Source organism: Podarcis tiliguerta (genome assembly GCF_965153285.1).
Source record: "Podarcis tiliguerta genome assembly, chromosome: 10".
NCBI classification, from domain to species: Eukaryota; Metazoa; Chordata; class Lepidosauria; order Squamata; family Lacertidae; genus Podarcis; species Podarcis tiliguerta.
Genome location: NC_139543.1, coordinates 39220240 through 39243360, shown reverse-complemented (window position 1 = coordinate 39243360; position 23121 = coordinate 39220240). Strand labels below are relative to the sequence as shown.

General features: G+C 39.8%; 1 protein-coding gene across 4 annotated transcripts; it reads left to right on the top strand.

Moving 5' to 3' along the window:
• Window positions 1–989: 989 nt before the first annotated feature.
• Window positions 990–22907, top strand: NR2C1 (nuclear receptor subfamily 2 group C member 1). Of its 4 annotated transcripts, none has more exons than XM_083401062.1 (16): window positions 990–1493; window positions 6006–6061; window positions 8340–8415; window positions 9088–9195; window positions 10314–10544; window positions 11204–11285; window positions 11656–11835; window positions 14007–14154; window positions 14237–14327; window positions 15543–15727; window positions 16631–16796; window positions 17499–17620; window positions 18385–18524; window positions 18793–18930; window positions 20008–20113; window positions 20658–22907. In XM_083401062.1, exons 3-16 carry the CDS (start codon window positions 8362–8364, stop codon window positions 20830–20832), a joined length of 1926 nt encoding a protein of 641 aa, XP_083257188.1. In that variant the 5' UTR covers window positions 990–1493; window positions 6006–6061; window positions 8340–8361; the 3' UTR covers window positions 20833–22907. The 4 variants fall into 4 exon arrangements, with proteins under 4 accessions (XP_083257188.1, XP_083257186.1, XP_083257189.1 ...); XM_083401060.1 differs by having other exon boundaries at window positions 1271–1493; window positions 13989–14154; XM_083401063.1 differs by lacking the exon at window positions 990–1493 and adding an exon at window positions 1555–2366.
• Window positions 22908–23121: the final 214 nt, after the last annotated feature.

Below are 23121 nucleotides of genomic sequence, written 5' to 3'. Positions count from 1 at the left end.
TTATTATTATTATTATTATTACTAGCCGCTTTGCTACTCAATATGCTCTGGTTGGTCTCTGTTACTTTCTCCTATTGATAGGGAAACTTAGGAGAACTCTACGGGCTCTGGAATACCCCATAAGGGGAAAGGAGCAGTTTTTTCTTCTAACAGTACCGATGTCACAAGTATGTATTTTTTCATTATATTACATGTTAAAATGGTGTCATGTTTGTTTAATTGCAAGTTGCTTTGAGCAAGGTAACATAACTGAAGAATATCATCATCATATCTCTTGAAATTAGGCCTAAAGGTAAAGGTAAAGGTACCCCTGCCCGTACGGGCCAGTCTTGACAGACTCTAGGGTTGTGCGCCCATCTCACTTAAGGAGGCCAAGGGCCAGCGCTGTCCGAAGACACTTCCGGGTCACGTGGCCAGCGTGACATGGCCAGAGCCGCACACGGAAACGCCGTTTACGTGGCCAGCGTGACATGGCCAGAGCCGCACACGGAAACGCCGTTTACCTTCCCGCTAGTAAGCGGTCCCTATTTATCTACTTGCACCCAGGGGTGCTTTCGAACTGCTAGGTTGGCAGGCGCTGGGACCGAACAGCGGGAGCGCACCCCGCCGCGGGGATTCGAACTGCCGACCTTTTGATCGGCAAGCCCTAGGCACTTTATCCCACAGCGCCACCCGCGTCCCTCTGAAATTAGGCCTAAGTACATGTAATTGTACTGAATGCCCCTTACTCAATGACTTCTGTCCTTAAATCCCTTTATTGTAGGACTACATTTCAGTGAGTCTACTCTGATCAGCACTAACACGGGATGCAAACCATAACCTGTTCTAATAATTGCATACTACCACCGAACATTTTGTTTATAATAAATATGTTAATATTCTATATATTTTTTATTGCTTTTTGTTTGGTTAGCACAGTAAATGGCTAAATACTGAAACCCCAACAAGACAGGGGTTGTGCACCCTTTCACAAGGGCGGCTGGCTTCTGGCCCTTCAGATGCTGTTGGACTACAACTCCCATCATTCCTGTCCGTTGGCCTTGCCGGCTAGGGCTGACGGGAGCTGGAGTCCAAAAGCAAAAAAAGCCCTGAGAGCAAAAAACCCTCTCTGGTTACAGATTCGGAAGGGCTGTTCTAGCTGCCGTACCCGCCCGTCCCAGCATCGCTATGACAACTTCAGGGGGTGCGTGGGGGGGGGGATTTTCTTCTCTCCCTCCTCTCCTCCTCCCCCTCTCTCCCCGCCGGCCCGGTGACACTCGCCCCGCCTCCGCCATGGGCTCGCTTTGCGCAAGCGCAGCCGTGCTGATGCTGGTGGCGGCGGCGGCAGCTGCGGCGGCGGTTGGGGGAGGGGAAGGCAGAACGGCGTTACGCCACGCGAGAGACGGGGCTGGACCGAACGCGGGGAGCGGGGTCACGAACTCTGACCTCCCAGATCCGGACCCGCCACCGACAAATTAAACCCCAAGGAGCTGCTGCTGCGCCGCGGCTGTCAGGTATGACGCGGAGAGGGCAGCGGGGAGGAAAAGGAGGGGCTCCGGCGGCGCTGCCCGAGGCCTTCCCGGTGCGCCTGGGCCTCGGCTGGCGCCTCAGGGAGCCTCCTCGTCGGCGCCTGCTCCGTGCCCTGAGGCGGCGGCGGCGGGAGGGCGCCGTTCCCCATGTGGCGGCGGCGGCAGCAGCAGCAGCTCCTCCTGCTGCCGCCGCCGCCCCTCTGACCTTTCACCCACAGGAAAGGCTTGCGTCTCCCCTCCCCGGATCCTAGCCGCGCCCCGGGACCCGCTCCTCTCCTCTCCGCAGGCCCAGGGCTCTCCTGCGCCGAGGCTGATGGAGCCTGCGGGGCACGCGCGAGGTGGGAGCGGGTGGCGGCGGCGGCGGAGGTGCTCAGTCTGGCTCCGCAGCAGCCATTTTGTGCGAGCGAGTGACAGCGGGCTGGGCCCTCACCGCGCTGCCCCGGTCGCTCCGGCAACAGCGCCCGCCTGTCTGCCTCCCTCTGGCCTGCCTCTGGTCCTTGGCTGGAACCTGAGGCCTTGTGGCCTCAAACGGCAGGTGAAGGCGGCGCGCGGAGCTTGGGCGTCTGACGTAGGAAGCAGCTGCCTTACCCCGAGTAGTCACACCGCAGGCCCTTTCTAGCTCAGTATTGTCTACACTGACCGGCAGCGGCCCTCCAGGGTCTTCAGTACAGGGGGCATTTCCTCCTTTTGAGATGCCGGGGGGGGTAGGGGGGTTGCACCAATAGACCTTGTGCACGCGAGGCAGATACTGCGGCACTTCCTCGTCTTTTACAGTATGCTGTACTAAAGTTACAGGTGGAGGAAACTCACCTGGTTGAAGGATCCTCCATACAAAATCGACAACAGAAGCTCCCGCACGTGGGTGTTCAGTGTTCGCGGGGGGGGGGGGAGAGGCTCTGCCCTCTGCGTACTTTTCGCAGGGGAGTGCTCAAATATTTATAGCGCCTGTAGTCTAGAGTCGGGTTTGCCACTTACAAAAATGCTGCTTATGAAAATACAGCCCATGTGGTAGCCACTAGTCATCCTTTGTTCCATAATTTTGGATGATTAACCAATAATGAAAAGATAGATCATTATTTTCCTCCTTGACCCTTTCATATACATCTGTTTGTGTGTGCAATGGTGGCTCCTTTGAATAGGGAGTGATAGCTTTATTTGGCCTCGGTTCATTCCGGTCTGTGCCCTTCAGTTATTATTTTCCTGTTTGACATACTGGAGAGGCTCGTGGCCCTGGGTGTGGTATTTTTGGTACAGTGAAAAGGAAGGGCATGCCTTTTGCCATGAGAGAAAGTGACACTAACAGCTTTCCCTGTCTTTCAATTTACCCTTCTTAACGGGTCTTGTCAGATGGTGTGACTAAGTGGCTGGAAAACTGAATTTCATTTGTAACTTGCAATTAAAAATGTGTAACTTGTAAGTAAAGATGCTTAATATTGAACATATTTCTTGGATAGGAATCATGATCTGGATTAGAAGATGATAGCTGATTTGTTTTCTTCCCCACTTGGAGATAGTATGCCCCTGAATGCCTGTTGAAATGCTCAGCCAGCTGTTCTCATGTGTACATATGTGTATAAGATCTAAAGTGGAATGTAATCAGAATTGAAATAATTTACAAGAGTTGTACATTATAGATTGCTTCTGTATCCATGAGTTGCACATGCTTTATTTAAAATATTTTTAGGCTGTCAATCAAAGCAGATTCCAGTGCACATGAACATACCAGATACAAATACAGCATATCAACATTCATAATGGAAATGGCTTAATGGCAAAAAGAATCAGCAGTAAAACTTTCTTGTTATGTGAATCCTTTACATCCACCAAGTCTTTCAACCAGTACACTATTACTGCATGCTGTAGTGTAAACCACTCATTGCTTGATGCATAAAATTAAAAATGTCTGGAAACAAAAATGATCTTAATTTTTCTCTACTTGTTAAGGCTTTGTATTTAATAGTTCAGTTATAAAATATATTGTATAAAATTGTAGCAGTACAGTAATCGAATGACTGTTACAGTTAAGCACTTCACTACAGCAACTCAACCCAACTGAGTTTAAAACTTCTACTATTTTTAACTCAATGTGGGAAAAATATATACGCTAGGGTTGCCATACATTGGAATTTCCTGGACACACTCAGAATACTGCTGTCAGAAGCAGTGTCTGAGCGGAAATCAAGAAAATGTCCGGGAAAATTCACAGATATGGTAACACATGGCAACAACTTTTGTGTCTGGATTCTCACTTACTGAAATATAGCAACCCTAATTAAGCGCTTACATATGCATTTTAAATATTTTTGTATGCCACCGTGAGCTCATTGATTATCTGCAAGTTCTAGTGTTATTCCTGCTCTGTGGTGTAAAATGGGACCTCCCTCTTTTTCATGACTCTTAAGGTTCCTCATGCTGCTGCCAACCTAGCAATTCGAAAGCACGTCAAAGTGCAAGTAGATAAATAGGTACCGCTCCGGCGGGAAGGTAAACGGCGTTTCCTGCGCTGCTCTGGTTCGCCAGAAGTGGCTTAGTCATGCTGGCCACATGACCTGGAAGCTGTACGCCGGCTCCCTCGGCCAATAAAGCGAGATGAGCGCCGCAACCCCAGAGTCGGCCACGACTGGATCTAATGGGCAAGTTCTCCATGATCCAGATTTCTTCAAAGCCACGTTTCAGGCTTGCTTATTTAAATAATCTTTAAGGTTCCTCAAGAGTGTTTGGTGAAGTACTTGGCCAAAAGCCTTTTGTAAGTCTTAAGTACACAATGTCAGTTGGATCACCTCTCTCAATACACTTGTTATCATTCATTCTCAAACATGATGAACCAATTTTAAGCAAGAGCAGCCCTCCAATATTAGTTTCCCTATATTAATTGATGGTACATCGTTCACTGTTGAGCTATTTAGCCAACTGTTATCATTAGCTGAAGTATTAATTCAAGTTACTTGATGTCATATTCTTCAAAGTACAGTAACTCATAACTAGAAACTAGCTGGACTGGAAGTCTAATTATATTCTCAATTTTCCCAGTTTGAAATTTTTGTTCTTGCCAATTTTTCAAAACATCCACTTCTATAAACATTGTCATTAGACCTCAAATAAGAGCACATCACCAGCCTGATAGATCAACATTTACATACTTCATCAGAAGTTATTTGCCTTCATGTTGTCTCTTAAGTTTGAGAGACAATTCCTGCATTGCAGGGAGTTGGACTAGATGATCCATGGGGTCGCAGTCCAACTCATACCAGTCTATCATTCAATGTATCAAACTGATGTATTAACAACAACAATCACAACAACAAAGTGCAAACATAAAGGTGTGTGGGTGTGTATGTGTTTGTATATCTCTCTAACATCACAGCCTGGATGGAAAAAAAGTATAAAGGCACAGCACAGCTCCAAAGGGATAATAAAATATAAACCCACACAACGATTCCCTTTACACACAATAAAGGTTTATAAAAATAAAAGTATTTTCCACCTGTGAGTTCCATTATTATTGAGAATAAAGGTTCAATATAGTGAGCATTTTTGACAAGATGCACACACTGAAACAAAATCTGAGCTTGGTGGATTTTTAACATAGCACTAAGAAACAAAATATTTCCTCATATCTATTTCAACTACAGCATGTCTATCTTTTACTATATAAAACATTTGAAGACAGTCCCCACTTCCTGTACACCAAACAGATGTTTCACAAGTACAGTGGTACTTCAGGTTACATACGCTTCAGGTTACAGACTCCACTAACCCAGAAATAGTACCTTGGGTTAAGAACTTCGTTTCAGGATGAGAACAAAATTGTGCTGCGGCGGCAGCAGGAGGCCCCATTAGCTAAAGTGATGCTTCAGGTTAAGAACAGTTTCAGGTTAAGAACGGACCTCCGGAACGAATTAAGTACTTAACCCGAGGTACCACTGTACTAGAGTCTTCCTAGAAGCCTAAGATAACTGATGAATTGAGATCCATTGTTGTTGGGTATGGTAAAAGCCAAGAGTTCAACAAATCAAAGAAAAGGAAAGAAAATTTAGTATGTTAATGAACATTAGCCAGCTTTGGTAACACAATACAGCTTCCAAGACTCCACTTTCCCTTTACCTCCCAAGGCTGAAAGGGAGAAGCTCAGTACAGATTTATAGACTGAAGAATCTAGCTTTTGCCAGCTAGATAATGTCTAGACTGCACCATTATGAACTTGATGAAACAGTGCACATCTTCTCACAAATCTGTTACGTTTTCTTAAGTTATTTATTTTCTGCAGATAACTGCCTTATAAGTTGATTCATATATTTATGAATTAATAATGCTATTGAATAGTTTTAAGTAATCGCTGATAAAATCTTAAATCATATAATTAAATGTTCTTTAAATCTGTATAGATGGTACTTTAATAATTATTTGTGGAACATAAAATTATAAATTATTTTCATTCTGTAAACAATTCCAATAAGATATTTGAAACTAAAATGATCTCTTTTTATTTAATTATAGGAGTCTCTAGAAATTGATTATGTACACCAGAAGTGGAGTATAACATTGGTATATAGGTAAGCAGAATGCTAATTTATAGATTCCATTAAAAAAATTAAAAATGCAAAACTATGAGTCATAAAGTGTAGTATTTGGTCCACTGTACATTTCATGTACAGTGGTACATCTGGTTGCGGATGGGATCCGTTCCAGAGGTCTGGCTGGATCCCGAGGTTTTTGCAACTGGAGAGACCGTTTCTGTGCATGTGTGTGTGGCGGTAGAGCGCTTCTGCACATGCGCTGAAGTGGTCTACCACTTCTGCGCATGCGCACGCGGCAAAAACCCAGAAATATACTTCTGGGTTTGCCACTTACGTATCGTGAAGTTTATGTAACCGGAGGGATACGTAACCGGAGGTACGACTGTACTGTATTTTGGTTAATAAGGCAGTTGGTCAAGGGTCCACAAACCTAGTTGCCCCTTCCCTTTCTTGCTTACGCAGAAAAATTCCCCTGTAGAGAACAAGAGGTTTATCAGTGTAGAAGGCTGAGGGTCAGTACTACTTCTCTCTTGAGTTTTGACAGAGGCGAATATATTGTCCGATATTGTTATGCAATAGACCTGTACACCACCATTTTGTGCATATATATATATATATATATATATATATAACAAGTTATCTGACTGTCTATCTGCTCCACAAGAAAGATTTTATATAAAAACAGATAAAATAACTCAATAAAAAAAATCCCTATTGTAATTCATGGCTAATTTTCAGTTCTAAGCAAAACTCAGAAAACACATTTTGATTGTGTATTTACAAGTGCATGAAATGTGAGCTTGGATGAAGGGTGGGATATAAATGTAGTTAATAAGTAAAATAAAATAAAGTAAAAAATGTTAATGACAACTACAACACATATGTTTGCAAGTGCTGCAGCTTTCTAAAACATGAATTGATTACCCTTTACACAGAGCGCTTGAAGATTATAGCAGTGAAGCAACAATTAAATATTAATTACACTATAATTGTGATCTTGTGGCTTTCCTGCAAAAATAACGAGTCATAATCTTTGTCTCAATTATGCTGATTATTTAAGAGAAGTCTGTAGAAGATGTGCAGAAAGGTTATCCAGAGGGAGATTTATGAAAATAAATTATAAGTGAAAACGTTTCACTTGTAATTGACAAACAATTGGCAGATGGTTTTCTGTTCAGCTGGAGAATGTTTGCACATGATCCTACATGGATGAGGTCTCTAGTAAGCAACTAGTTAGAGAGAGAGAGAGAGAGAGAGAGAGAGAGTGAGTGTTGGGAGATATTTGGGGAGATAGGAGAGAATGAAGGCACATGACTGCAACTGCTGCTACTTCTGTGTACTTCTCTCACTTGCTGATTAAGTCAAATCTAGTGCCCCATTTGATTATGTTGAAATCAATTAGGGGTATTTATGGAGCTGCATGGGAGAGTGTTTGCTTACTGATATTTTGATGATTGGTTTGTTTGTTCACTCCATGTAGCAATGACAGTGTCTCATCTGTGCAATTAGTCAATATGAAATATTTTGGATGAAGAGCAAGAGGGATGTTTTGTCAGAGGAACTGTTTACCCTGCCGAAGGAAAGCAAACAAAAAGCACTTAAGATCTGGCATGTTATGAATGGTCTAAAATGTATGATGTCAGGAGAACCCAAGTGGCAGGACATAGTATTTATTTATATCTCATCTTTCTGACCGTAGTATCCAAGACAGTTATTTGTTTTGCCATTGATGTGGTTGTTAAAGAAAGGCAGTACTGTAAAAGTATTTTCTAGAATAAAAATATTTCTGTCTACTCAAAACTGAGGTACCGCTCACAAGTAACTATAGCAGTATTGTAAATAAACCCATGTATGTTACTGACTTGCAGTTTATTTTTATACTTATCTGCTGTTTCCCTGCTGGCCATGTAGGAGGTCCCCTCTTCAGCATCTAGCATGGAAACACAGCCTTTGATTCTTTTGACCTGCTAATTTAAAATGTTCCCTTCTACCATGAAGGAGACTTGCTTTTGTCCACAGCTAGCGCAGAAACCAAACTTGCAGGGGAGGAATAGTAGAAGTAGTTTGTGTCGTCCACTAGCACACTCGCCTCACCAACATGGAATTCCTAGTCTAGGGGAGCTTAGCTATAGACACATCACTAGCTTAGCAGTAGTGTGGTGTGATTTGTGAATACGACTGCTGTGTATTTTAAGAGTTGACAAACATTGCTGCTTTTCAGAGCACTGCTGCTGATGTGCCATCAATAAAATCTTGACAACCGTTGCTTGCTTTTGCTCTGGTTTTCTCAAAAACAGAGGTTTTTGTTTTACAGGAAACACTAGTGACTCAAGATCATGGCAACTATTGAGGAATTGGCCCATCAAATTATTGAACAGCAGATAGGGGAGGTATGTGTACATTTTTACACTATACTGACTCAAGTTGCTGTGTAAATATGTCCTTAGTAATTCATTGTCCATTGCTCTGGAATATATTGCTTTTTTATTTATGTTAAAGATCCAGAAAATTCTAGCTGATGGTGATTTTGTTTGATAATTCAGCAAAGTGTTAGAGTTTGGAGAAATAACAGCTGTCCTCCTTTGGAGAAGGTCATGTTTACTTATTACAAAGAACTGCTTCCCCTAGTTACTCCTGTGTCTGGATACCCACCTAGCTTGATTATCTACAGCAGATACATTCCAAGTGGCTTGTAAGTAAGCTAGTTGTGTGTGTGTAATGGCTATTCAGATACAGGAATCTCTTGGGGCCAGGGGCTGAGTAACTAGGAATTGTGCTTAAAGTGAATCTTAAACAAGTAGCCAATTCTTAAGCACAGCTGTCAGTGATTCTGTTCTGTGGTTGCAGGGAATACAAATGTGTAGAAGGATTGCTCTAACACAGTCTTTAACTAACACTTATTGGAAAAATCCACTTCTGTGGGGGATATTAGTTGATAGCTATCAACATTGATTCCTGAATTAGCTTCTTGTGTGCTGCTGCAGTGAAAGAGCAATTTGACCCATTTGCTGTGCCTGCCAAACTTAGTTCATGTAGTTAGTCTGCCTTGTTTTTTGTTCTAGATAGCACATTCCCAAGGATCTGTCACACAAACACTAATGGATGGGACGGCACAAAGAATTCAGATTGTTCCTGCTGATACAGGTCTCTCCTTGCCCCAGCGCATACAGGTACAGTCGGTCTAAAATACTTAACTAGTTGAAAAATGTGTCCTGAGACCATATAACAATAGATTTCTGAAACAATTGAACAATAAATGGAGACTCTGTGAAACTTATCCCATTGTGCAATTCTTCCACAACCAAAGCATGGTGTTATAAGCACTGGATTTAACCCAAATGTGATTTTCCTCTGTGTGAGTGTGACCAATGTCACACCCACCACTAACGTGATTCTTGGAGAGGTGGCAGGCCATAAATATGGCCCCTGGGCCAAAAGATATTGCCCTCCTGTCCCTTTTTAGAACATTAGATTGTTTTCCTAGAGAACCTTGGGAAGGAAGCTGAAGCCCTGAAACTTCAGGTCAAATCTGTGAAACCTGGCAACTCTCAAGTTTGGGGTTATATTGTGAATGCACACAATACATGCTTTAACAAGCTTTACTAAATTAATCTTAATTTGTGCACTGCAGATTGGTTTTTCACCATTGTGGTATCCGTGTTCCCATAGTTCCTGGAAACAAAGGGTTATATGTAATCAAGTCAAGCTCAAAGTAGACCTATTGAAATAAAAGGACTTGAGGTTCTTTTATTAATGTCTACTCCACGTGTGACTAATGCTGAATATCATTCAAAATGTATGAATTTAGGAGAGATTATATTGTTATCTTCTACAACTCAGTGCTTTACAAATGAAAATGTATAGCGTAAAAAGCTAAAGTGTCAGATTTCTCCTGCCATAGTGGACCTCATATCACAGGCTCCAGTCTTGTGCATACTTACCTAGGAGTAGCCCTCCTTGAAAACAGAGAATCATTCTTCACAAATGTTATGTTAGAATGAATTCTGAAGAATTCAGTATCTAATTTCCAAGCTGGATGGTTGTGAAGTTTTTGTTTTTTTGCAAATTAAATGTGGACGTGTCTTACAGTATGGAGCACTCCTAATTCTTGAGTGATCATGACGCTAGGTGAATGAGCTAGGATGCTGATTCATGTAATATATGCTGCAGCTATCGAAAACAGTTAATATAGTTCCATTTTCTTTAATCACACTTGACTACACCACAATTCCGCTAGATGCATCTTTTAATCATAAGCTACCATAACTTGAAATAAATGTGTCACCAGATTGTCACAGATCAGCAGACGGGGCAGAAGATTCAGATTGTTACAGCACTTGATCAGACTTCAACAGGCAAGCAGTTCATATTAACAAATCATGATGGTTCTACCCCAAGCAAAGTGATCCTTGCAAGACAAGATGCCACTCCAGGAAAGGTTTTCCTAACAACTCCAGATGCTGCAGGAGTCAACCAACTGTTTTTTGCATCCCCAGATATATCTGCACAACATTTTCAGGTATGGTGTCTCATGCTGTTAGAACTTATCAAATTACATTTGAGACCTAGACTTTCTACTTCATGCTCATGCTAGTCCTGCTTTATAAGCTGCAGTGCAATATTCTGTATAGGTTTTGTGGATTGATAGTCCTTTTATGCATAAGAAAGTAGCTTATTTGCTGTCTTGTAAACTAATAATATTGCAGGACATGTGTGCTTTCTTACTGGAAAAGGAAACAATATTCAGAGAAAAATGTTTTAATTTTTTAAGGTTCACAAAATGCTGGTTTATTGCTTTGAAAGGCAGCCAGTTTTATTTATTTATCATTATTTCATACACTCTCCAAGCAGCTCAGATTGTCATCTGAGTGGCCAGCTATTTGGTACACTTTGTCCTTCTATAGAGTGACATGATTGGTCCTGTGTCTCCGTGCTGTGGTTCACTTTTTTTTCCTACTCAGTATTAGATTCATTTAATACAAGGGTGAGAAATTGGTGGCTTTCCACATGTTCGAATCAGACCTAGTTAGTATGGCCTGCCTGTAGTCATACAAAGGCTATAGTCCAATGAATTTTGGAGGCCCACAGGTTCCCAATCTCTGGTTTAATGTATTCCAATATATTTATTGAAGAAGTTGGAGGAACTGATAAGTCATTTATTTGTTTGATTGTTTTCAGATTTTAACAGACAATTCTTCCATAGAACAGACCCTAAATAAAGTATTTGATCTCTGTGTTGTTTGTGGAGACAAGGCATCAGGTAAGTCTCTATGTAGTTCTACTTTGCAAAATTTAATTGGAATTTCACTCTGTAACTTAACTGTTTTTGTCATGTGTTTTAAACAAACCTTTTGTACTAGGACAGCAAGCATAGTTCTGATGTCTTACAAGTTCTTTTGAATATTAATAAGCCATCATTTGTTCAACACAACTAATTAAGTCTTTCCTAGTATAGTAACTCTTGTTTTTAATATCTGATTTCATTATAAATTTTAATGTAGATAGCATATGTAAACTGAGAGGTTTCAATGGTTAAGCAGTATATAAAATTCTATTAAATAAATACAAAAGTACACAATTAAAACTTAAGAATAATACTTCATAATTAATGCATTACATCATGTATTCAGGGCGTCATTATGGAGCAGTGACATGTGAAGGATGCAAAGGATTCTTTAAAAGAAGCATACGAAAGAATTTAGTGTATTCATGCCGTGGGACAAGAGACTGTGTGATTAACAAACATCACAGAAACAGATGTCAATACTGTAGACTTCAGAGGTGTATTGCATTTGGAATGAAACAAGATTGTAAGTATGAATGTTTATAGGTTTATTGTGGGGAGGGTGATAATTTTTGGAGGATTTAATTGCTGGTATGTGTTCTTACCCAGTCTCCACTCATTACATTCAAATTAGTAGTTGAGAATTAATTGAATTTTTAGTGGCAAGATGCTACTGATGCTACAAAGACTTACCGTATTTTTCGCCCTATAGAACGCACTTTTCCCCCTCCAAAAATGAAGGGAAAATTTGTGTGCGTCCTATGGGGCGAATGCAGGCTTTCGCTGAAGCTTGGAGAGCTTCAGGAAGCTATCAGCAAGCCTGGGGAGCCCGTGGGAGTTCCCGCAGGGCTCCCTAGGCTGCGAATAGCAGCCTGCTGCCCGGAGCACGGGGGGGGGGGGGATATATATTTTTTTAATCCCCCCCCAAAAAAAACTAGGTGCGTCCTATGGGCCGGTGTGTCCTATAGGGCGAAAAATACGGTAAATTATAGAATTGTCACTTTTTGCTCTGAAGTCCTGTACATGAGTCTTCAAGTGGCAAGAGCATATTAGCCTTTCCCTAACATTTTTGCTTACAGTTGAAGATAAAAAGCCTTTCATGTTTCTGGAAGACACTCATACTTGGGATTTGACAAGATCTTCCCCACCATCTCATAAAATGCTCTATTTTGAACAGCTGTGAAAAATATTTATATATACAGGCAACACCCTGTTTATGCAGGGGTTGCATTCTGGGTCATCGCTCATGTAAGCTCGTTTTGCCCCTGTCCCCTTCCGCTCCCACCCACTTCTAGGGCCAAAAGTGTTGTGTGCGTCAGTGATCGCATGTGCTTTGGTCACATACAAAACAGTTGTTTCCTGTATATTGTGGTTGGTCATATGCGGTGCAGTGGCTGTACAGTTGAGAAAGACTTCTTTTGATTTACAGTACTTCAATAAGCAGACAAAATCAAAAGTCAAAATTTCTCAAAGTGGTGGTGTTCAAACTGCCTTCCATGTTCCTGAGTGATCAGTAATTTTGAACAAGCAAAAGACAGTTTACTCACCACTATCATCCCTCTGTGTCACCCAACCAGAGGGGTGCTTTGGTTGTATTAAAATACAGATGGGTAATCCCTTTAGTACTACGGACCAGATCCATATCAAGTTTGGCCTCACAGCCAAATTTGACAGTTGGGTGGGACTGCCCACTCACATGAAGTCATTATTACCTCACAGGATTGACATGGGGGTTGTCCACACACCTATCAAAATCCCTTGTGCAGGGTTCCAAAGTGTCTGACAGCCAGCTGCTGTTCCATGCTGGCAAAAGGCGTGTGCAGCCAAGCAGAATTTAACCTCCTCTCATTAGCTGTTGAGTAGGGATTGAATCTTGCTGTGTTGACTCACACGAACAGCCAAAGAAAGCCTCTAAAAGAGTTATGTCAGTTGCTGGGCATGGTTTGGGGGAAATGACCTTGCGGTTAAATTGGATCTCCAGGCAGGCCAGATGTACCCCATCCTTGTGTTTTAGAGGGTGCACTCAGTTTATCTAAGAAGACAGTGTGGCCCAAAGGGCCAAGCTATACCCCACAGGGACTAAATACTTAATCTCAAACTCCTGCAAATTTAAACTGTTGATTGGTAACTGAATAGGATTTCCTTGAAGGTGGAAAATGTAAAAACACCTGCTGGAGAGACTCTTAAACAAACTACAGTATTCCTGTCAAACTGCTTTGTTCAAATGATGGTGAATGTATAAATAGGCATAGCCCTTCAATGTTTTTGAGTATCTATGGGTTAACAGACATTGCCAGTGCTAAAAGACTGGAAAGTATTTAGATAGGAGCTGTGGGATTATGAATTTCTGCCTGAAGCCCTTTTCTTCTCATGCATGAATTTCTTCCAGTGAACTTAACCATAGTTGTATCAAGCCTAAAGTAAACGTACTAGATTTTGGTTATGTTTAAAGGCTAGGGGAGTTAATACACAGGAGGGAAATAATTGAAGGGATGGGAGGTTCTGTCTTTTGTCTTAAATCTCTGATCATGGTTAGGCGATTGCAAGAAGTGTTTTCAGTGAACAGAAAACAAATTTGTTAGGATTAGTTTATTTAAACTACAAAGTTGACAGTAGAAATTGAAAAGAAACTTGTTTTTAACAGCTAATTGTGTGTGAATTTTGGATTGTTACTGATAGCTCCACACCCTTTTGTAGCTGTTCAGTGTGAGAGGAAACCTGTTGAAGTATCACGGGAAAAGTCTTCAAATTGTGCAGCTTCTACAGAAAAGATCTATATCCGAAAAGATTTGCGGAGCCCACTTACAGCCACTCCAACTTTTGTAACAGACAGTGAAACAGCAAGGTATGCACATATGGCTCTAGATTAAATAGTTTTGTGGTAGTGTTTTTGGTCATAAGCAAACATTTTTGCCTTTTTATTTCAGATCAACAGGAATGTTGGAGTCCGGAATGTTTGTGAACATTCATCAGTCTGGTATAAAAAATGAGCCTGCAGTATTAATGACTCAGGATAAGGTATATGATGTAGTAACACATTAATGAAATAAACTTTAGTGAATTCACTTGTCTAAATATTTTGTAGTAATAACATTTGTTTGGCAAACTTAAGGAATCAATGTTTCTTCTGTGTACACCCCCCCCCCCGCTGTGTGCTCCTGTTTTATAAAACAATAACATTGAGGTATGCACCGGAAAATGTCTGCAGGTCCTTACGGCAGGGAGCAGGGCAGAGGCAGGAAGCAACCTCTCTCTTTCCTTGTGTCTTCCTTCTTTCTTTCTTTCTTTCTTTCTTTCTTTCTTTCTTCCTACCTGCCTTTATTCATTTAAGGATAGAGCTAGCAAATCAAATTGCTTCAAACTGTGCTCTTCTGAGCCTAATACAATCTTTTGGGGTCACTGTGCCATGGATGCTTCAGTTAAACATCTTCCTTACTAACACCCTCAACTCCAGCAAATGCTACTATCCACCCTTGAAGTGTACACCCTGAAATGACATCAACCATGTTTCATCTGCTTCTATAAGAAGCCTGCCAGTCTTCCACCTCCACTCACCAGAGTTCACGATTTGGGGTGGGGGGGGGGGAGTGAGTTGCTAAAAGACAAAGTTTGGCTCAGTTAGATTGTCTATATTAGCCCCCAAAGCCAAACAAGTTCATTTTTGAACTTTGGAGACAAACTTGACACTCTTCCATTGAACTTAAGATCTGGCAAGCCCAGGGATTTTTGCTGTCTTGTACTACCATGGTCATTGCCAGTTTGAATCTTCTTTCTACAGCTTCTTAAAGACATACTGAAATCTTCTGTCAAATCCCTGCTTCAGCTGCCTTTCTTAGTACTGGTATTCAATAACAAGAAAAAGGGATTTAAAAGTGGTGGTACCCTGGAATATCCTCAGTCAAGTGTTGCAATCTTTTTGGCACAAGGCAAAACTGTTGTTGTTTCCCCAGGCATTTTAATCCACTGGAAGTTACTGCTTTATTACTGTTCTACTACAGTCATTGATGATACACTACCCTGAAGTTGGGGGGAGCAGTTTTAACATGTATTAACCAATATGTTATCTGAAAGTATTTATGAATAAGAGCTTGTCTTTTTAGTGATTACCAATTCTGCCACAGATATGCTTGCAACTGAGATCTCTTCTCTAATAATTTAGTATGGGTTCCACTGTAAGATTAATTGTTGTGTTAAAAAACGTTAACTCTTTGCTTCCTCTCCCCTCCTTCTTAGGTTGAAACATGTCAAGGAGATTTAAGTACTTTAGCAAATGTGGTCACATCATTGGCAAGTCTAAGCAAGTCCAAAGACATGCCCCAAAGTAGTCCCGAGATGTCCATGATAGAAAGCTTAAGCAATGGAGACGCATCACTGTCTGAACTTCAGCAAGATGAACATGCAAGTACCGATGTTACAAGGTAAAAGAATGGTTGCATATGAAAGTAGTAAATGGTCTGACAAAAACATAGGAACAATAGTAGGCACTTTAGCTTCCAGTAGTAAGTGTGATAATAGCATAATGAGCGTCAGCTATTTACAGGCATATTCAGATGCTTTAATCAGCCTAAATGTATGGAGTCTAATACAAGAATCTGGTTCAGACCCACATGTTGTTAGGCAGAGATATGCAAAAGTTTTGTGCCCATGCATTCATGTCCTCTCAGGATCCCTTCCCTCTTTTCTTGGTACACTGTGATTCTACACTTACTGGATTAATTAACCATATGTTTCAGTTACACCTGAATTGAGAAACTGTGGTTACCAGAACAAGCCAAGACTGTAAATCACTCTTTGAAATTGGTTTAAGATTCTGACTTGTTCTGATATGGTAACCACAGTTTCCGAGTCTTATGGCTTGGAAGAAATACTTCCAACTTCTTAAAACACAGTATTTGTAATTTGTTGCTTTTTATAAAGCTGGCTGTGGAGGAAGAGTGCTGGTTATATGTCACTGTTCTTATTTCTGCCAATGATTCCCCAGAAGGGACTTGTGCAATAGGAAAGAATGATTTTAATAATGTGAATTATCAGCATCCTGGTGGTGCCTGTTCACCCAGGCCCCAACACTTTGTGATATCCCCCCTTAAAAAAGCCAAAAGAAGCCAAATCAAAAACCATTCATTTAGTGGCCATGCCTTGAGAACCATACAAGTGGGCAGCATTACTCAGGACTGAAGATTCCTGGGAACCACATGCATGTTAATACTCATTCCTGCTTTAATTTGGTTTAATGTGTGTTTTCTGGGCCTGAAACGGTTTGGTTTGGTTTCACTATCCTATCCAACTTGTCTGATCTTACGTTTTCCATATATTATTTATAGGGCATTTGATACTCTTGCAAAAGCACTAAATCCAGGAGAGAGCGCATCGTGTCAGAGTTCTGCAGAAAGTATGGAAGCCAGTGCACGCTTGGTTGGTGAAGAAGCCAGCATGAATATTGTTGAAATAGAAGGCCCACTTCTGAGTGACGCTCATGTAGCTTTCAGGGTACTTAATTATTATTTCTAACCCCAGGCTATTTAACTTTTGTAGAGACAAAATTCAAACCTGTTATGGGACCTTTTTAAAGAATAACATTTGAGGAACATACTTTGGTGGTCAGCTGACACTTGTTTCAGATAATATGTGATTGTCAACAACTTTGGTTGTACAGTATTGTTACATACAAGGGAGAGAAGGTTCCTGGGGGAAGCATCTGTGTACAGAAACTCCTGTTTACTTGGAGAAAGAGCTTTTTCGTGTGTTTAGGGTGAGGAAGGTCAGCAAGAGAGCAGAGAGTTCAAGGAAAGGTTTCTGGGAGAAGTAGATACTTAGAGGAATAGGAATGTGTCTGAAAAGAAGCACTTGGGCATACCTGGGGTGAACGGGGTCATTTAGGGGGGGAAAGCCTGCCTGTTCTAACTAGATTTTTTATGTTATCAATTCTATCAAAGTAGATAAGCCTGCTTGTAGTTTATTTTCAAAAGGGCTGCACTGAAACTTTTGCTGCTTTTACGTTTGAAAGTCATTCATTTATCTAGGGCAAATTGTAGAGCACATTAATGTATCATGAAGTTTTCCAGTCCTGCATTTTTAATATTATAATAAGCATTTTTCATTTTCTTTGAAGTTTTCTGCTATATTATTAATATCTGTATTCTTTGAGACATGACAAGTCATTAATTGTTTTAAACTATACTTTTGTCTCAGCTTACCATGCCTTCCCCTATGCCTGAGTACCTGAATGTTCATTATATTTGTGAATCGGCTTCCAGATTGCTCTTCCTATCTATGCACTGGGCACGTTCTATTCCTTCCTTCCAAGCTCTGGGGTGAGTACTGAAAAAATCACTTAATGTAACCAAGGTTTCAAAACAGAATTCCTCTTGGTATGGATGTAAACTTCATTTTGCAAAAAGTTTGCCATTTTATCTTAAAAATATAAGATGGATTCCAGTTGGCATTCTTACACTCATGGAAGGACTGTAGATTCACAGACACCTCTTCTAACTCAAGAGGTGGGGAGTTTTTGCTGACTCTGAGTGCCCCCTGAAAATCAGCTCCAGAGGGTTGGGAGACCTTGAGGAACAGAATGGAAGGTGTTGTGGCAACTTGCAACTTAGTCATGCTTTTATTTATAAAATTTACGTGCTTGATTCCTGTGTTGGTCAGATATTCAGTGCTCAAAGACTTCAATACAAATATCACCAGGGCCAAGAGTGGCAACCCAACCAAATAAATATTTACATGATTCAAAGCCCTGCCTATACATTTCATTCTTTTCTGCAGTTAGGAAATCTGAGTGTGATCAGAGTTTTCATGTTAGATATGACAAGAAGTTCTGTTTCATAGTGAGAGAGGTCTTGTCTGCCTGTTGATTGTGTTGAATACTTGTGACTACATGCACTATGGCCTGGTTCACACGTTACACTAAGCCAAACCATGGGTTTGCATGAATGTAGGCTTTTGGTGAGGAGCTTGCTGCTTTGCTGTGCTGAGCTAAGCTAAGCCAGTTTAGTTGCGTGACATGTGAACCAGGCTTGTATTGAACTGAACCAAACAGTTCCATTAATATAGTTCTACTTCTTTTTAATAGGCAGGATAACAGCATATCATTAGTGAAAGCCTGCTGGAATGAACTTTTTACACTTGGTCTTGCACAGTGTTCACAAGTAATGAACGTAGCAACTATATTAACGGCATTTGTTAATCACCTTCATAATAGTTTACAACAAGGTAAGATACATTGTTACAAGTCTCAGAATTGGTATGGATGGGAACATTGACTTGCTTTGTCATTGATTGATCGCTACTGAAATAATTGCATTTGCTCATATTCATTTTGTGCCTTTCCCTTTACTTGTGGAAACAGCTGTAGTCTTCAAGGTGCTTTTACACCACTATCAACCCTCTCACAGAGGGTTAACAGATATACCTTAACAGATTCACATAACTAAGACAGTAAGAGCCCCTATTAAATTTGCAATGTTTTGTATTCACTTAGATAAACTGTCAGCAGATAGAGGAAAGCTAGTGATGGAGCATATCTTCAAACTGCAGGAGTTCTGTAACAGTATGGTGAAGCTTTGCCTTGATGGTTATGAATACGCTTATTTGAAAGCAATCGTCCTCTTCAGCCCCGGTATGTAAAAACAAGAAACTAAAACCTTTGGCCTTGTTCATTCGGTCTCTTGCTATGTTTACCAGCTTGCTGTTGGAGGAGATGTGCTTAGCTACTTTACTTTGAATTCTACCATCTAAATAGACCAGGCTGGGTTATTTGTGCTAAAGCTAAGTGCTTCTGGGCTTTTTTGTCGTGATTTCATGTTGGGTGTGATTTTTATGGCCATAGCTTGGCCCCTTTGGGGACATTTCATTTAGTATCGTGGGTTAACATTTCTACATGAATCCACTGTGTGAGACTATCATAGTTTGGGTGGTGGCCTATCACCAGTATGTAGATGATACCTAGTTCTGCACCTTATTAACTTAAGCACCCATGCCTGTTTTACATCAATGTCTGTTTTACATCAATGTCTGGAGTATATGGATATGGTTAAACAAACTTAAATGAATCCCAAAAGAGATAGATTTGATGCTGTTAGGTAATTGTAGTGGTCTAGATGGCGTGGCAATCAGCCTGTCTGTGGTCTGTGATGGTTGGGGTGGCAGTCAGCCCATCTCAGCAGGTGTCCACTGCAAGAATCCACCTATGCCATCTGAAAAGCTTGGGATACCCCCTTAAGCAGTAGTGCATGAGAGTATTCTCAGTGAAAGAGAACGTTGTCTCTTCCTGTTTGAACAGAAGCATTTTTTTGCTTAACTTGCGATAGGTGGGTTTAATCTTGCTTATAGCTAATGTTCTAGCTTTTTTTGGGATGGGCACAAGAAAAACAGGTGCTAAATAATATTTTATTATTGCAATAAAGTTGCTTGTTTATTTACAGCTTTTATTTATTTTTACCATTTTATACACTAATACAATCATAAAGAGAATTCAAGAAAAGATAAGAAACAAAATAGACGAAGTGTCCATTGTATGATTCTAATAAAGCTGCTTTGCAGTTTGTAGTTTCAGCTTTCAGCAGATACTGGACAATTTAAGGAGCAAAATTTGTTTTCATTTTGGGTTGTAAAAGAATATCTGCCATTATGTGTCCTTTGCTGCCTTTTATGTACATCTGATTTGCAATCGATTTAACAACATACTTTATTTTAGATCACCCTGGCTTAGAAAACATTGTACAGATTGAAAAATTTCAAGAAAAAGCATATATGGAATTTCAGGATTATGTAACAAAAGTATATCCAGATGATACTTACAGGTATATATATATACACATATCTGATTTTTTAAATGTTTCTTTTCAGAGTTGTATTAATTCAGGAAACTTCTGGGAACTAGTTTTGTGTTTAAAGTGTGAGAATATATTTTCTTTAATGGTAGGTTGTAATTTCTCTAGATAATGCTATTCCTTCATACTTTGCATATATGAAATAAATAGTAGCTGTAAGCTTTCATTTCTAGTTAAAGTTTCATTATTGTGTTTGCTTCAAAGTGGCAGGTCCTGAAGTTGCAAACTTAACAAAAAGGGTTTGTTCGTTCTTCTGGTTATACGTAGTCTGATTAAAATCAGTAGGGTTTCCTAGCCTGTTGTCTGGTTTTATAAGCCACTGGCAAATGTTTAAAGGGCAGAGCACTCGGCTCATTTTGGCAGGAAGGAACAAATGATACCCTTGCATGAGTGCATGGATCAGCCCCATATGCAGATATTTCTTAACACACCATATATTTTGCTTACTAATACAGCTGAATATTGTTTTTTGAATGTAAAGTTGTGTTACCCTTTTGTCAAATATGTCTTCCAGGCTGTCTAGGCTGCTTCTCAGATTGCCTGCTCTGAGACTGATGAGTGCTGCTATAACAGAAGAACTGTTTTTCGCAGGACTAATTGGAAATGTTCAGATTGACAGCATCATACCATATATTCTAAGAATGGAGACTGCAGACTACAATTCTCAAATAATTGGTCATGCTGTATAGAAGTTAAAACCACGGATTCTATACCATGGCAATCATGGTAATTGTAAATGTACACTATCTCCAAGAGATAACAAGTTTTTCTGTGCAATTTTAACAAGAAAAATACAAGAAGGTGCAGCTTCCTCATTACCAACACATTCTGGAAACGCAGTAGACTATCTTGACTGGTGCAGGATGATTTACCTTTTATCTGGTTTTCAAGAACTTTGTATATTGCTTTAGAATCTAATGAAAATCAAGAAGAGTAGTTCATCCTATTTTTGTAGTTTAGCTATACCTGGAACATGACTATAACAAATTCTAAAAAATGTAGAAAAACAAGCCTTTGATAATGGAGAAACTTCATCAAGGCATTTCCATGTGATACTTTAGAAACAAAAAATAAACGTTCTTCCCAATGCTGTATTTTCAGTATCTCGTTTCTACAAATTCATTCTTGTCCGTTTGATGTAAGTCTGAAATCCTGAACGAGGCAACTTATTTCTGATGTGACTGAGGGTTGCATCCCATGTTAGTCATACTCAGAGTAGATCCGCTGAAATGAATGGACATGACTAACTTCAATTTATTAATTTCAGAGGGTCTATTCTGAGTAGCCTAGGTGGACTGTAAACCCTGGACTACAAAGCTTTGGATATATTTCCAGTAGCTTTGGATGGAACTTGAACATTTTTATTAGCCAACTAGCATTTATTTAAATTGAAGATTAATTACAGAAAAGCTGGAAAACTGGCTTGAAAGCCTATTAGTGCCCCAAAGCAATGATTATATTTAGATTAACTTGAGTCACAAATAGTTGTTATGTTCAGAGTTATATCCGCTGCTAATATGATTTAGAAGTAAAAAAATTCTAGATACCTTAAATGTATCAGATAAGTATGGTGTGTTATTTCCTGAGTCCTGTTATTTTATTTACGTATGCAAATCAGTTCATCAGTGCCAACTAGGTCTTTTTAGTAATATTTGTGCCCATACATCTAGCTAGGAAATTGGTTGATTATAAGCGTTAAGGTGCACATGAGCATATGAGCCATCTCACACAAACTTACCAGTCATATTGGAATTGGATTTCCTTTAGCAATTCTGTCTTTTCCTGAAGGTTGAAACAAGTTTCAAGTTCTCATAATAAAATTCAAATAAGACTAGAAAGAGTTCCTTAAATGTTCATAAGGAGATAAATAAACCTTGATGGAAAGTATGTGTTACTGAATAGTACTCTGTTCTTCCTACACTGTAGTGATCACAGAATCCTCATAATTGCAGATTTTGTGTTTTCATATTGTGTTTGCTACTGAGTATCTTCAGCCTTTGAAAACTTTTCCAGATGCACTTTGTGATTCATTGAAGGCTACTTCTTTTTTAATTACGGTATAGAATAGTTAATCTAGCATAAACACAAAGTATTCCTTTACTGTGTCAAGGATTGTCCATATAACTTTTTTTTTTTTTGGTAAATCTTGTTTTCACCTTTATTTCATGTGTTAAGTATTGATCATACTGAATAATTAGAGACAGCTGCCTCTTCTTGTCAAACTGTGGTATTTACCAACAAATGAAATGGGCCTTCTGTAATCTGGACAGCGTTATTTTTATCAAGGTTTTAAAAATGATTTAATAAAAAGAGGTACCTTTTTATATACTTCAGAATGAGTCAACCAACAATAATGTAGTGAACAGTTTAATTTCTCCCCAAAAAGATAAGCATGCTTATGCACTTGGGCACATGCAGGCTGGTATCACACAATTGTAATAAATGATGTATTTCTGGGTACATCTTGTAGTTAAACAATTTATTGTTTTAAGTCTGTACAGATAAACTATATTACACATTTTCTGAATGCTTTCAATAAATTTGTTACAGCTAGTTCTTCTCCACTGTCACTGGAAATTGTTTCTGCATTTCATTCCACTTTTGTATACATAATTTTTTGTGGTTCAGTTTTTGTGTATGCATCAGAATGCCCCAATTACTATATTGTTGCTATATAATAACTACTGTAAATGTCTTGAAACCTGAAGAAGTGTAAATTCTATTTTGGCTGTATTTTTAAAAATAAATTGTAACTTTTATCATAGAATGCTGTTATCTCTTTAATCTCCTTTTCAATTAAAAAACAACCTAGTTCATGTGAGCTTTATGTACATAGATGCACTGTTATCTACTATCCTTATTTTTTTAACATTTTGCAGCATTGTGGTAGAGTGAATTAAGTATTATTTTGGCTCAGATGCATTCACTTTGCTATTTTTAGTTAAGCTTTCCAGCCATTGCGTATCACTGATACGTTA